At 38.8% G+C, this 15211-nt stretch overlaps 1 protein-coding gene across 2 annotated transcripts in view; it reads left to right on the top strand.

Moving 5' to 3' along the window:
- LOC126419312 (Fanconi anemia group D2 protein) overlaps positions 1–15211 on the top strand; it is a 206839-nt gene that overhangs the window by 77581 nt on the left and 114047 nt on the right. For both annotated transcript variants that reach the window (XM_050086492.1, XM_050086493.1), the window contains exon 12: positions 10668–10774. In XM_050086492.1, coding sequence (XP_049942449.1) covers positions 10668–10774 — 107 coding nt within the window. The remainder of the gene's footprint in view (positions 1–10667; positions 10775–15211) is intronic.

The raw sequence follows: 15211 nt of genomic DNA, 5'->3' as shown, positions 1-15211 counted from the left end.
TACACAACGATACGAATGAAACTGCATCCGAATAGTAATAGTGAAAATCCTTGCACTTTCAAGATTGCAGCAGTCATAAGTACAAACAAAGATAAGACAAACACTACTTTATGATACCCAGTGCCTCAAAAAAATGCAAGAAATGGAAGATAATGGAGAACATTACTCAGTAATTAAGTAAGAAAGTTACCCAGAACATCAGATCAAGAGACAACTTGAGGTCAGGGCAAGAGGCAAACCCACAGTTAAACCTTAAACCTTTGCAAAAGGTGTTATTTGAAAGCCTGAGAAGTTACAGAGGTTATTAAACTGGTGAAAACCAAGGGTAGGACTGATTGAACTAGAAACACAGGTGAGGCAAAAATGGACAAGAAGAAGAAGAAACGAGAAGAGTTTGATAGAGAAGAAGCAAAAAATGAAAGAAAAGTCGGCAAAAACCACAATTTGCAAATGAATTGAAATTAGGAAATAAAAACATAAATGAAGTGATAAGACAGAGATAATTGTGATAAGTTGTAATTACAGCTTGCAGCATAGTGAAGACTAATTATAAAATGTGGAACAAACTTGCATAAACAGTATTCTGAGATATTAGTGCTGGAAGGAAGAATCAAAATAGTCAACTGAGCACCAAACTAAAGCATTTAGTTATGGAGAATGCACTGCAATTGAGTCATGGTTGGTGCCAGTAAAGTCTCTTGCCTCCATTAATCATCACTGATGGTACCTGCCTCTGCATCTGAGGTTGCCTGTGTTGTGTGGTGCTTGACTCGGAGATAAGTTGGTTCTAATCCTGGTGATGGATGAAATTTTTGCTGTCACTATTTGGGTAACAGAGGGAGGAGAAGCGATGGTGTAAAGTTCCTGATCACGGTCTTTGTTCCAATGTCCTGAACTGCATTCTAAAGTGTTTCACATTGTCTCATGAAGTGAGGGAAATCCATCAGTTGGGTGGGGACATTAAGCTCTGTGGCCATTTTGATTATTCGATAGGAGTAGGCTATGTGCTGGCATCAGGTTTCACCCTGTCTGTGCTCTCATAAACGTCATTCAGCTGGAACATAATATTACACTATACATGTATGCATTACATTCACCTACACTCTGCAAGTACACATATGACACACCTATCATATTCACAAGGAAAGGAGCCAGTGTGCACTGGGGAAGAACACCCTGTTTGATTAGGCAGCTTAAACACACACCAACGAATTTCTCAGCTGACAATGCTAACTAGGACAATTATTTAATTTAATCACTGCCAGTTCAGTAGTTAACATGCTGATACAGTTAAGATCAAAAAGAATGTATTCTACAGAAATGTGCAGTAAGAATATTAAGTAAATTTAATAACTGAACATTTTACAGAGGCCTCGTAGAGACCATGGATTCTTACATTAATATGCCACTATATATACTCCCTAATGGCATTTTTGGTTAATAATAAGAGTGAATTTAGGGCAAATTGTGAAGTTCGTAATTTACATATTGTAATGTAATTTAATTTGGCCTGGCCCCATGTTGGGCACCAGTGTAATGTAATTTAATAAAAATTTATATATGCTTTGATAGCTTTTAATAATGTGATGTCAAAAAAAAAAAGAGAAATAACGTTAATAATACTATGGACAATGTAATGTAATTTAATTTAGCCCAATGCGGATCAGCAGTCGGCAAACTAACTCAGTACTCAAGTTGGTTACGGGATTGTAAATAATTAATTGTCTCTCTCTTGAATCATCACAGATATTCCTCAACATATATCAAAAGTATAGCTAAAACTGATGTGCTTAAAGCACCAGACAGTATTTTGTAAGTCAGTTCAATGTGAAGTAATAAAACCTGTAACTTCAGATTGTGGTTTCGTCTCAAATAGCAGTATAACAAGCATAATTCTTTGCTGATGAAATATTATACTAGATCTAGGATCATATGACCGGCCTTCCTGCCTGGGAGGTTATCTCAAAACATTCAGAAAATCTGAAAGTAAAATACATTAAATTATTCGTAGCGGCCGCATAGCTCGTGGAATTGGAAAGAAAGTTTAGTGTCCTAACCTGTGGCACATGTCAAAGATGAGCTGAAAGAAAATTACTAATTATTTTCTAGTATGGCACCTAACAATGGTCAATGTTCCGTTAAGGCCACATCTACTCAGGACAAGCAAAGTTTAGATTTACAAAGCTTACAAATTATTGCATACTGTACACAAATTTCAAGTCATGAACAACTATATTTCAGTTTTGTTTACAACTTACATAGACTGTTACAGCAAGATGAACCTCAGACAATCATTCTTTCCTCTCGAAGTCCAAGAACAGAAGAACACCAAAAAAATAGTTCAGTCACAGAATCTCGAATGTCCATGGAATATATTGCAACACAATGCATTTGTTTAATTCTTTGCGTTATCGCTAGCTATTCATACAATAATTATCACTACATGGAACTTATAAATTTCAAATTCATGACTACCCCAGGAGATACAGTACAATATACGAGGGGAAGTTAATTGTTATTTACAAAGTAGTTAGAAAATTTTATTGTTGTCAAATAGGAAACTTACAAGAAGATCATTTTTTGACTTAGTCTCCTTGCGTTTCAATGCACTTGGTCCATCGTTGTACAAGCTTCCTGATGCCCTCACAAAAGAAGATTCTCTGTTGAGCAGCAAGCCAGGAATGCACCGCTTCTTTCACTGCTTCATCTGAGGCAAATCGATGGCCCCTTAGTGCCTGTTTGGGTGAATCAAACAAGTGATAGTCAGAAGAGGCAAGATCAGGATGATATGGAGGATTACCCAATACTTCAAATTTGAGTTTCTGGAGCATTCCAGCAGTGTGGGCAGCAGTATGTAGACGGGCATTGTTGTGCAACAACACAACACCTTTTGACAGTATTCCTCAGTGTTTGCTTCAAATTGCAGGCTTTAGCCTGGCAGTAAGCATCTCACTCTAATGTTGTTGTTGCTGTGGTCTTCAGTCCTGAGACTGGTTTGATGCAGCTCTCCATGCTACTCTATCCTGTGCAAGCTTCTTCATCTCCCAGTACCTACTGCAACCTACATCCTTCTGAATCTGCTTAGTGTATTCATCTCTTGGTCTCCCCCTATGATTTTTACCCTCCACGCTGCCCTCCAATACTAAATTGGTGATCCCTTGATGCCTCAGAACATGTCCTACCAACCGATCCCTTCTTCTGGTCAAGTTGTGCCACAAACTTCTCTTCTCCCCAATCCTATTCAATACTTCCTCATTAGTTATGTGATCTACCCATCTAATCTTCAGCATTCTTCTGTAGCACCACATTTCAAAAGCTTCTATTCTCTTCTTGTCCAAACTATTTACCGTCCATGTTTCACTTCCATACATGGCTACACTCCATACAAATACTTTTAGAAATAACTTCCTGACACTTAAATCTATACTCGATGTTAACAAATTTCTCTTCTTCAGAAACGCTTTCCTTGCCATTGCCAGTCTACATTTTATATCCTCTCTACTTCGTCCATCATCAGTTATTTTGCTCCCCAAATAGCAAAACTCCTTTACTACTTTAAGTGTCTCATTTCCTAATCTAATACCCTCAGCATCACCCGACTTAACTCGACTACATTCCATTATCCTCGTTTTGCTTTTGTTGATGTTCATCTTATATCCTCCCTTCAAGACACCATCCATTCCGTTCAGCTGCTCTTCCAAGTCCTTTGCTGTCTCTGCCAGAATTACAATGTCATCGGCGAACCTCAAAGTTTTTATTTTTTCTCCATGGATTTTAATACCTACTCCAAATTTTTCTTTTGTTTCCTTTACTGCTTGCTCAATATAGAGATTGAATAACAGCGGGGAGAGGCTACAACCCTGTCTTACTCCCTTCCCAACCACTGCTTCCCTTTCATGTCCTTCAACTCTTATAACTGCCATCTGGTTTCTGTACAAGTTGTAAATAGCCTTTCGCTCCCTGTATTTTACCCCTGCCACCTTTAGAATTTGAAAGAGAGTATTCCAGTCAACATTGTCAAAAGTTTTCTCTAAGTCTACAAATGCTAGAAACGTAGGTTTGCCTTTCCTTAACCTTTCTTCTAAGATAAGTCGTAAGGTCAGTATTGCCTCACGTGTTCCAGTATTTCTACGGAATCCAAACTGATCTTCCCCGAGGTCGGCTTCTATTAGTTTTTCCATTCGTCTGTATAGAATTCGTGTTAGTACTTTGCAGCTGTGGCTTATTAAACTGATTGTTCGGTAATTTTCACATCTGTCAACACCTGCTTTCTTTGGGATTGGAATTATTATATTCTTCTTGAAGTCTGAGGGTATTTCGCCTGTTTCATACATCTTGCTCACCAGATGGTAGAGTTTTGTCAGGACTGGCTCTCCCAAGGCCGTCAGTAGTTCCAATGGAATGTTGTCTACCCCGGGGGCCTTGCTTCGACTCAGGTCCTTCAGTGCTCTGTCAAACTCTTCACGCAGTATCTTATCTCCCATTTCATCTTCATCTACATCCTCTTCCATTTCCATAATATTGTCCTCAAGTGCATCGCCCTTGTATAGACCTTCTATATACTCCTTCCACCTTTCTGCTTTCCCTTCTTTGCTTAGAACTGGGTTTCCATCTGAGCTCTTGATGTTCATACACGTGGTTCTCTTATCTCCAAAGGTCTCTTTAATTTTCCTGTAGGCAGTATCTATCTTACCCCTAGTGAGATAAGCCTCTACATCCTTACATTTGTCCTCTAGCCATCCCTGCTTAGCCATTTTGCACTTCCTGTCGATCTCATTTTTGAGACGTTTGTATTCCTTTTTGCCTGTTTCATTTACTGCATTTTTATATTTTCTCCTTTCATCAATTAAATTCAATATTTCTTCTGTTACCCAAGGATTTCTACTAACCCTCTTCTTTTTACCTACTTGATCCTCTGCTGCCTTCACTACTTCATCCCTCAGAGCTACCCATTCTTCTTCTACTGTATTTCTTTCCCCTGTTCCTCTTAATTGTTCCCTTATGCTCTCCCTGAAACTCTCTACAACCTCTGGTTCTTTCAGTTTATCCAGGTCCCATCTCCTTAAATTCCCACCTTTTTGCAGTTTCTTCAGTTTTAATCTACAGGTCATAACCAATAGATTGTGGTCAGAGTCCACATCTGCCCCTGGAAACGTCTTACAATTTAAAACCTGGTTCCTAAATCTCTGTCTTACCATTATATAATCTATCTGATACCTTTTAGTATCTCCAGGGTTCTTCCATGTATACAACCTTCTATCATGATTCTTAAACCAAGTGTTAGCTATGATTAAGTTGTGCTCTGTGCAAAATTCTATCAGGCGGCTTCCTCTCTCATTTCTTAGCCCCAATCCATATTCACCTACTACGTTTCCTTCTCTCCCTTTTCCTACACTCGAATTCCAGTCACCCATGACTATTAAATTTTCGTCTCCCTTCACTATCTGAATAATTTCTTTTATTTCATCATACATTTCTTCAATTTCTTCGTCATCTGCAGAGCTAGTTGGCATATAAACTTGTACTACTGTAGTAGGTTTGGGCTTTGTATCTATCTTGGCCACAATAATGCGTTCACTATGCTGTTTGTAGTAGCTTACCCGCATTCCTATTTTCCTATTCATTATTAAATCTACTCCTGCATTACCCCTATTGGACTTTGTGTTTATAACCCTGTAGTCACCTGACCAGAAGTCTTGTTCCTCCTGCCACCGAACTTCACTACTAATTCCCACTATATCTAACTTTAACCTATCCATTTCCCTTTTTAAATTTTCTACCCTACCTGCCCGATTAAGGGATCTGACATTCCACGCTCCGATCCGTGGAACGCCAGTTTTCTTTCTCCTGATAACGACATCCTCTTGAGTAGTCCCCGCCCGGAGATCCGAATGGGGGACTATTTTACCTCCGGAATATTTTACCCAAGAGGACGCCATCATCATTTAATCATACAGTAAAGCTGCATGCCCTCGGGAAAAATTACGGCCGTAGTTTCCCCTTGCTTTCAGCCGTTCGCAGTACCAGCACAGCAAAGCTGTTTTGGTTATTGTTACAAGGCCAGATCAGTCAATCATCCAGACTGTTGCCCTTGCAACTACTGAAAAGGCTGCTGCCCCTCTTCAGGAACCACACGTTTGTCTGGCCTCTCAACAGATACCCCTCCGTTGTGGTTGTACCTACGGTGCGGCTATCTGTATCGCTGAGGCACGCAAGCCTCCCCACCAACGGCAAGGTCCATGGTTCATCGGTAAGCATCAGTTTTCCTGTGGACGGTTGGGTCTTGAACTTTTTCTTGCACGGCGAATTTGGATGTTTCCATTCCACTGTTTACTCTCCGGCTCGTAATGATGGATCCATGTGTCGTCACCAGTAATGACCCTGTCTGAGAAGTTGTCCCCTTCGTTACCATAGCAATCCAAATGTTTTTTGCAGATGTCCAAGAGCATTTGTTCATGCAACTGTCTAGAGTTGTTTTGGAACCCATCTTACACAAACTTTATGAAACCCAAGTCTGTTGTGGATAATTTCGTAGGCAGAACCATGACTAATTTGTAGACGATGTGTCACTTTGTCAGTAGTTAATAGTCTTTCTAAAAGAATAATTTCACATGAACGCTCAATGGTTTCTTAATTTGTAGTGGTAAATGGTTGACCGGCTCCTTCATCGTGCGTAACATTTGTGCGACCATTTCAGAATTTTTCAATCCATTCGTACACACTCCATTGTGGCAAAATACTGTTCCCGTACTATACCGAAAGTCTTCCATGAATTTCAGTCCCTGATACGCCTTCCGACTACAAAAAATGGATCACTGAACATTGTTCTTCTTTGGTGCAAATAAACAGCAGAGCAGCCAGGGTTAACAGCACAGCAGCGATAACGAAACTAACCTAGCAGCTTGAAAACTGCGAAGATATGACAACAAATAAACAAAGCATGCATCACCAACGTAAAATGATGGTTCTACCAAAATAAACAAAAATATAACTTAATTGCGGATAATAATTGACTTACCCTCACACATTGTGTATTCCTGTTTGGAGTTCAGAATGGGATTTTACTGCGTATTCTAATGGAAAAGTCTGTAACAGGTTATCAGAAAACATCAGACTGGAAACTGAAAATCTGTGGCTATTCAACAAAGTAACAGAATACCTTGTTGGCTACTCCTATAATTTGTCAGAAGATTGGGACTTGAGGATGTAAGTTTTCGTAAACAATAACATTTTGAAAAGGTTTTTAACTTTTCCACTATGTAGACGGCTATATTCTTCTCTGAAAGCTATATCACCTGAGAGGTATATCTGAAAAGTAAATACTATTTGCTTATATTTAAATGTTGACAGTTCAGATCAATGTGGCCCTAATGGAGCTCCAACTGTTGATTGTTTATGATACCACAAAGTCATTGTTTTGATTCAGTAATTTGACTGTGGGTGAAAGCAAACAACAAGACCTCTGAAAATCTTGTTCCCACTAGTTGTGAAGTGCATGCTGTAATTTTATTTTTATGTGCAAAAGGATCTGCAGCTGCTCAGAATCGTCAGCAGTAATGAATGAAGGAAAGACAAGACAATGGTGTTGGGACTTCAGATGTGGTTGTACAGATGTCCTTGATGATGATGAGCAGAGTAGTAGACCCAGCATACAGACCAATCAAATTGTGCAGCAACTGAACCAAAAACTGTGATCTGACAACAGTTGCCAGTTGGTGGTCCAGCTAATGAATTTCCTCATTTTGGAATTGACATAACACTGCTGTTAAGTTTTTCTTTAATGTGTGATTGGCTTTGGTCAGAAGTCATTATCCAGCACCTGTTGTACAAATGTTACTAATATAGAAAAAAATTTAATTGAAAAGGGTGCTTTAAAATTGCATTTAAAATACGAGCAATACTTACAGTTTGGTTTAACAGCAAGTTTTTTATATATAAAGTTTAATATGAATTGACAATAAAGCCACCAACCTGATTTTCATAGTCCTCTTCACCTTCTTGGTAGCACATCAGTCTTCCTCCATTGCTGAGTGGTCAGCGTGGCTGAAAGCCAAGCCAGAGGCTTGGGTTCGATTCCCAGTCAGTTTGAAGGTTTTCTTCACTCGGGGACTGGGTGTTGTGTTATCCTCATTACCATTTCATCATCATCATCATCATTGACACTCAACTCTCTGGAGTTCTGTCAGATAAAAAGACACACTAGGCAGCCAAACTACTGAAAGAGGCTTCCAGCCAAATATGCCATGTGCACATTGATGGTGTTTGCTCAAAATATGTACCCAACACCACAATTTAGTTTACACTTTTTTCATATTTATGAGCTTCAAAATTGAATTGTTGGGGGATGACCAGTTTCTTTTTGCTTTGAGTATTTATTAGTGCTTATTATGAGGTTGGTGCTCAAACCAGTAACAGGATTAACCACATAGGTGTAAAGTAATTGAAGCACAAAGTAATGGTACACTGTTCAATAATATGGTAGCAATACCTCATATTCAGTTGATTAGTTCAAAATGTTTTTCCGCTAGGTGTTATCATAATTTTAATTAGTCTTATCTTTCAGCAAATAGAACTTTCAGCAAAACTAATTACATCATTCAAATCAGCATGTTCAATATAACCAACTAAATAATAAATATGAGTGGAATGCAGGTTATATAACATTTTGACATATTCAGTATTATGAAAAGGAAAGTTGCCACTCACCATATAGTGGAGATGCTGAGTCGCAGATAGGCACAACAAAGGCTTATTTGTGACAGTCTTTTTTTTTTGTGCCTATCTGTGACTCAGTATCTCTGCTATAAGGTGACTGGCAACTTTCCTTTCATAATATTGTTACATTGCATCCTGGATTTTCCATCGTTTGAATTTTGACATATTCAAGTATATGTAACTCATTATGTAAATAACTGTATTGAGAACATTACAAAAATCAGTAAAAAGTTAGTTATTGAGGGCTTTGAAGTCATAATAGATGAAGTAGTTCCAACTTGCTGTGTCATAGATTCCCACCTAACAGATAGTGTATTGATTGCTCAGATATTACATGAACCAGTGACGTGGAAAACCCTGCTTGCAATACAATGATAATTCCTTTTATATTCATGTAGTAACTGCTCAACACCCCCTCCGCATAGTGAACCATTGTTTAAAAATTGTAGAATGGCATCTCACTTGATTAAACTGAGTCGTCTTATGGAGAATTGTTCTGGGTATTTACAGACATCTGCTCTCCCATTTTCTTAGTGACCCCAACCATACACATCTTTCTTCAAACACAGCATTCCCTTGATAAACACACGTGCTTGGCAATTGAGCACTTGTCTGAATTACTTTGTCCTCCAAATACTAACAAAGAGATAGAGGGGCTGGCCAGTACTTACCTCAGCTCAGTACAGCCGATAGATACACATAAAACACATAAAACAGAACCGAAAATTTACGTTCGTAGCTTTCAGAACAAATGTTCCTTCATCGGGGAGGAGAGAGGGGAAAGAAAGGGAAGCTTCATAACCTGGGTTGTGAGTAACTGAATCTCCTTTCCCTTCTTCCCTTTCTTTCCCCTCTCTCCTCCCCGATGAAGGAACATTTGTTCCGAAAGCTGTTGCTTCATAACCTGGGTTGTGAGTAACTGAATCTCCTTTCCCTTCTTCCCTTTCTTTCCCCTCTCTCCTCCCCGATGAAGGAACATTTGTTCCGAAAGCTAGGAACGTAATTTTCGGTTCTGTTTTATGTGTATCTATCGGCTGCACTGAGCTGAGGTAAGTACTGGCCAGCCCCTCTATCTCTTTGTTAGTATTTGTTTCACACCTCATATGAGATTTTCCATTAATCATTTACTTTGTCCTCCCTCATATCAGTTACCTGCATTAAGTTTTACTGTGCTGCTGGAACTTACATCATGAAGTAAAATGTCTCGTAATGTTAGAGGAGTTACAAGAATATATTTTTTTAAACCTAAATTCATTCCTTATCAGTTGACATAATGGAAACTAAACCCATCCTGTCCAATGTGTCCTTGACCACCACTGATGGGCGTATCTTATCATTTGCTATTCATAGTGTTAGCTGAATGTTACTATTCTTCATATTTTTCCATTCCTTTTTTTCCTTTCTTTCAGTAATTTTCTTACAATTTAAGTTTTGTGCCTCATTTAGTGTACTCTAAAATATGTCATATTTTTTTCTTACTGTTGACCTTTACGTGCAAAAGACAAGATTGCACAGTGGTTAAGATTTCAAATCTACATCCAACCACCCCAATTCAGATTTTCCAGATTTTCTTGAAATTGTTTACGTTTGATGGTGGAATGGTTTCTTCAATGAGTTCATGGCTGTTTTCCTCCCTCATCATTCCAATTAAGCTACTGTTCTTTTTCTGACTTTGATGATGTTGATGGAATATACATAACACACACACGTGTGTGTGTGTGTGTGTGTGTGTGTGTGTGTGTGTGTGTGTGTGTGTGTGTGTGTTTTCTAACTGCAAAAGAAATTGTGCATTGTTATTGTATTTACATTGTGCAAGAACTATCTTTTGCTAGATACTAATTTTTGTGTGTTATTGCTATCTGATTCCTGTTCCTAACAGAATTTCAATGTTTTACCTTTGATGGCTTTCTGTTCTTTATGTGTGGTATCTAATAGGGTTCTTTTCTTTTTAGATCTTGTAATGGCTGGCACCAAGACCTATCCAGAGGCTCAAGGGCTATTCTTTGATGAAATGTCGTTGATAGCTGCTAAAACTCCTAACTTGGGCGAGAGTTTTATTGTGAGTATATGTCATTGTAGAAGAGAGAAAAGTAGTTTAAATCGCATATTGGCTTCATGCAGTGGCAGGCACTTAATGACTTTCCTTTAAATCTTGGAGTACAGGATGCACAGTTCAACAGAAATGGTTGGATGTCTTGCAGAATATGAACAAGACAGCATAACACTTGCAGCATTTAGTTGGTGAAAAATATCCTCAAAAATGTATGTGGTAACTGTAGTAAGAATTAACTACATATTATGTCTGTTTAAACTCCAGTCATGAAAAAGGTGAACTGAACTGATAGGTTATCTTAATTAATCAGCAGACTTGTAAAAACACATTTTGTATTGGTTGACTCTGATAGTTTTTCATACATGTCCTTAATGACTTTTAACATTTCATACTCTGCAGTGACCAAACTTGGGACAATAATTTGTTGTCCTAGTTCTAAAACATGAATTTTTAATACATGACAGTATTATGAAAAGGGTAGCTGCTACTCACCATGTAGCAGAGTTGCTGAGTTGCAGATAGGCACAACAAAAAGACTCAAACATATTTATTATGCCCATCTGCAGCTCAACAACTCCACTGTATGGTGAGTAGCAACTGTTCTGTTCATAAGATTGTCATTATTCCATCCTGTATTTTCCATTGTTTAGTTTTTAAAGTTTGCTACAGGAAAATGGAATCTGAAGAAGGTTTGTGGTTCCAAATGCTAGGCGTGGTGCCGTTATTTATTTTTGTGTATTTCTGTCGGCTTCAATGGGAGATCCATTTTGTGAACACAAGTTCTGAGCAGCCCATCTGTCTCTGAATTTTCATCAACAGATAGTCAACTACATGGCAAATGTAAGTTGGATGAGAAAGCGCCAGTGGTGATTAGTGATGTTTGTGGCTGGGAGTGCTACAGGTAATTTTCTCAATGTCTACCATCTAACTTGGCTCATCATATTTTCTCAGGAGCCTCCAGTATTTTCATACAGGGTGCAGCACTTAAATCCAGACAAATCAAACTTTTTTTTTAAAAGCAAATTTATACAAACAAAATACAAATGTAAATGAAAATCCTTTTACATTTAACTAGTTGTATCTGTCAAAAGAGTAACATTACTCAGTGTAACCTCTCTTCAGCCGCAATGACCACCTCCAATCTTGTCCTGAAGCGATCGCATGTACTCTTTAAAATAGCGCTGTCCATGTTTGCAACTTCTGCTTTGGTAACGGTGCATAGAGGTGCGACATTAGGATGCCTCTTCTTATTGGTAACTCTTTCGACTGCACTCCAAACATAGTAATTGAGGGTGTATACGACCCGGGAAAAACTTGGGAATTTTTTCATCCAGGAGAAAATCGGGAAAAACCCGGGAATTTTTTAGGATTCTGGGAATTTTTCGTTGTTCTAGTTTTCAGTTAAATTTTTGTAATTTTGACTGGTAAGAATCGATACTCTAACAATGGATATTACAGTATCCTGCTACTGCAGAATAATACTGCAACAATAAAATGTGAACGAGAAAAAAAGGAAAATAAAACATAAATTGCAAAGGAAATGTGCCATATACAACAACAAAACACAGTGCTCATACAAGCTTTTGCCAACAGCAAAATGTGGCAAAGGCTTTAGGAAGACTATGCAATGCTTCATAACCACAAATTGCCTCCGATGAGCGTGACATCACAACTGTTAACATTAGATTCATTTTAGCAGTTACTAACGGGCTCATGCGCATGCGCAGTTGAGTGGCGTATGAGTGGTACCTTCTCCCGTTTCTGGCTACATAAATGTGGCTGTTGGCTGTGTAAGTAGTTGCAGCAAGCAGCTAGATGCAACCGGGAAAAATTTTACTGCCGCACCCAAGCTGCCAGATTCACGCATTCGCGCCTGGATCTATGAGGGAGGAGGTGGGGGGGTGGGGGGGGGGGGGGGAGTGCCAAATTCATATTCTTCAGGAGAAAAAAACCTTGTTTCACGAAGCGCCTAGCATCCAGCGCACGTTGGTCTATTGATTACCCATTTGATTCGCATCCCTGTTGGTTTTTGAACACACTCTGTAAGTTGATTTCTGAATGAATCATAAGCCACGCCGGGTAGCCGTGCAGTCTGAGGTGACTTGTCATGGCTCCCTCCGTCAGAGGTTCGAATCCTCCCTCGGGCATGGGTGTATGTGTTGTTCTTAGCGTAAGTTAGTTTAAGTTAGATTAAGTAGTGTGTAAGCCTAGGTACCGATGACATCAGCAGTTTGGTCCCATAGTGAAAAAAAATTATAAGTCGTTTTTTGAATGCGTGCATAGTGTGTGTGATGTCTCTGTCAGGGGAATCCTCGCCACATCTAGAAATAAAGTTTCCTGCCGGCAAAAGGGGACCGGGCTATTCAATCTGAGTGGAGTAAAGCCGAATGAGTGAACGCCAATTTCTGTCTGATTATGTTGTTGTTTGGGTTTGCGAATGATCAGCGTTGTTATAATTACTAGGGAAATCCATAGATTCAGAATACCAGAGTGGAAATAAACGACTAACAGCAAGAACAGGTAGGAAAGATTACGTATTATCTTCTCAGTGTATCCAGCAAAATGAAATGTTGTCAGAAAATTTTTCGCCAGATCGCTTCACTAGTAAGGGTCCCCGTCTAGCAGCCGCTTAAGCTCTATTCTGGAAGTAGCGCGGAAAATGGTTTGTGCGAACATAACAACGCCTAACCGGATAATAATCAGTGATAACTAAACCGGTGATTCTGGCTGGATTAGGGAAGTTGACTGGCGAATATGTTTTGACAAACGCAGGAATAGTTCAAGAATTAGTCATGATAAGATTGATTGTTAGAACGAAGAAGGAGAAGAAATGGGGACATCACACAAATTAGGAAAGAATATGACGATCCCAAATTTATATAAAAATCTCGTACTATTACTTTTCGATCTCATGCTCAAGAAACTGGAGCGTATGAATGAAATGTGAAACTGTTTCCTAACATAAAGCTTTTTGCTTGTAGTAGGCCTAATAGGCATTTTATATTGATCTTCGTGAATTACATACTGTCGTGTTATAAAAATGACCATTTATGCCAAAACAGTCTCGTTTATTTGGTGTGTGTTACAATTTCTGCAGTGTTAGAAAGGCCTATTTTGTTTTACCTAGCAGGCAGTGACAAATAGACGTAATCAGATCGAGAAACCACACCAGTCTTGGGTAGTATTTGTATTAACAGCTTACACAATGTTAGACAACGATATTTCGATTTTTCATGTAGCTAAACGTTCGACGAACTTTGATGAAGTAACTGATTCTTTTGCAGAAAGGAAAGCACGCCATGTAAAGCTGTCACAGGATTAGAGAGAAAACAATGCTAGGCGCTAAGAATTGAAGAAATGTGTACTGTATTGCTTGTCTCTTGTCTTTACTGGTTTTATGTATCCTATATTTAATTTTATTTCACCCAAAACAGAAAGGTATTAGCTAACAGGCAATACAGAATGCAAATTTTCTGAAGAGTTCTTGTTCTCCAGATTACAAATAGTCCCATCCAATATTAATTGCGAGATTTATTAAGAGGGGCAGGATGTCAATCCAGCCGACTGTAAGCAGGAGAGGCACCACAGGACATTTTAATTTCCACTGTCCTGAATACAGTTTGATGGCACCCAATACAAAATATACACGTTTCAATTCCATGGAGTGAAATACAGTGACGTGCGATAGAAGAATGCTGTGTGAAGAGGGGTGGCACTGCACACTCGCACACTTGCACACTTAAGACCAAATAACATGTCTTACATTTCCTCGAACATATATGTTTTATGTATCAGACTCTTCATAAAGCTGGGCTCTACAAAATGAACATATTTTCGAAAATTCAATTTTTTTAAATTTTTGGCGTCGTATCTCAAACGCTCGAAGGAGGGGGGTGGGAGGGGGAGGAGGGGCGGCGCTATCTTAGTATTGTCTCGGTTCGGAAATATCGTAGATCTGAGGCTGATGCGCAGAGCAGTCTGAGTTATAGTGACCAAGTGTGTAGTCTCCACGTGACCTGTGTTTACATTTAGTGATTTTGCAGTTTCCTCTTCGTTTACTGCTCTCACATCAAATGAAAACAAAATGGATTTCTGTGGCCGGGAGCTATCAAGTGAATTAAAATACATTCACATAATTACGGAAGGCTAATATACGTTATTAGTTTCAGATTTTATTTTATTTCCACTTTTCTGACAGCCATGCATTAATCGCTTGTAGAACAATGAAGTTATTTTTGTCGGTTTGCTAAAGAAATTAGGTTTTTATCTATCTTTTACGCTGAGGCAGTCAATGTGTTTGAAACAAAGTGTTTAGTTCCACACTATTGGCTAATTTCAGTTGCTCGCTGCATTTCAGGTGCACGTTTTTAAACATCTTCTAGCACGTTTTCATCTTCTAGCATGTGTGGCATTACGCCATAAGAAAGAATCAAAAATGAGTTA

The sequence above is a fragment of the Schistocerca serialis genome, chromosome 9 (genome assembly GCF_023864345.2).
Source record: "Schistocerca serialis cubense isolate TAMUIC-IGC-003099 chromosome 9, iqSchSeri2.2, whole genome shotgun sequence".
Classification (NCBI taxonomy): domain Eukaryota; kingdom Metazoa; phylum Arthropoda; class Insecta; order Orthoptera; family Acrididae; genus Schistocerca; species Schistocerca serialis.
The sequence above is the reverse complement of the archived record's forward strand: the minus strand, read 5'-3'. Positions and strand labels throughout refer to the sequence as shown.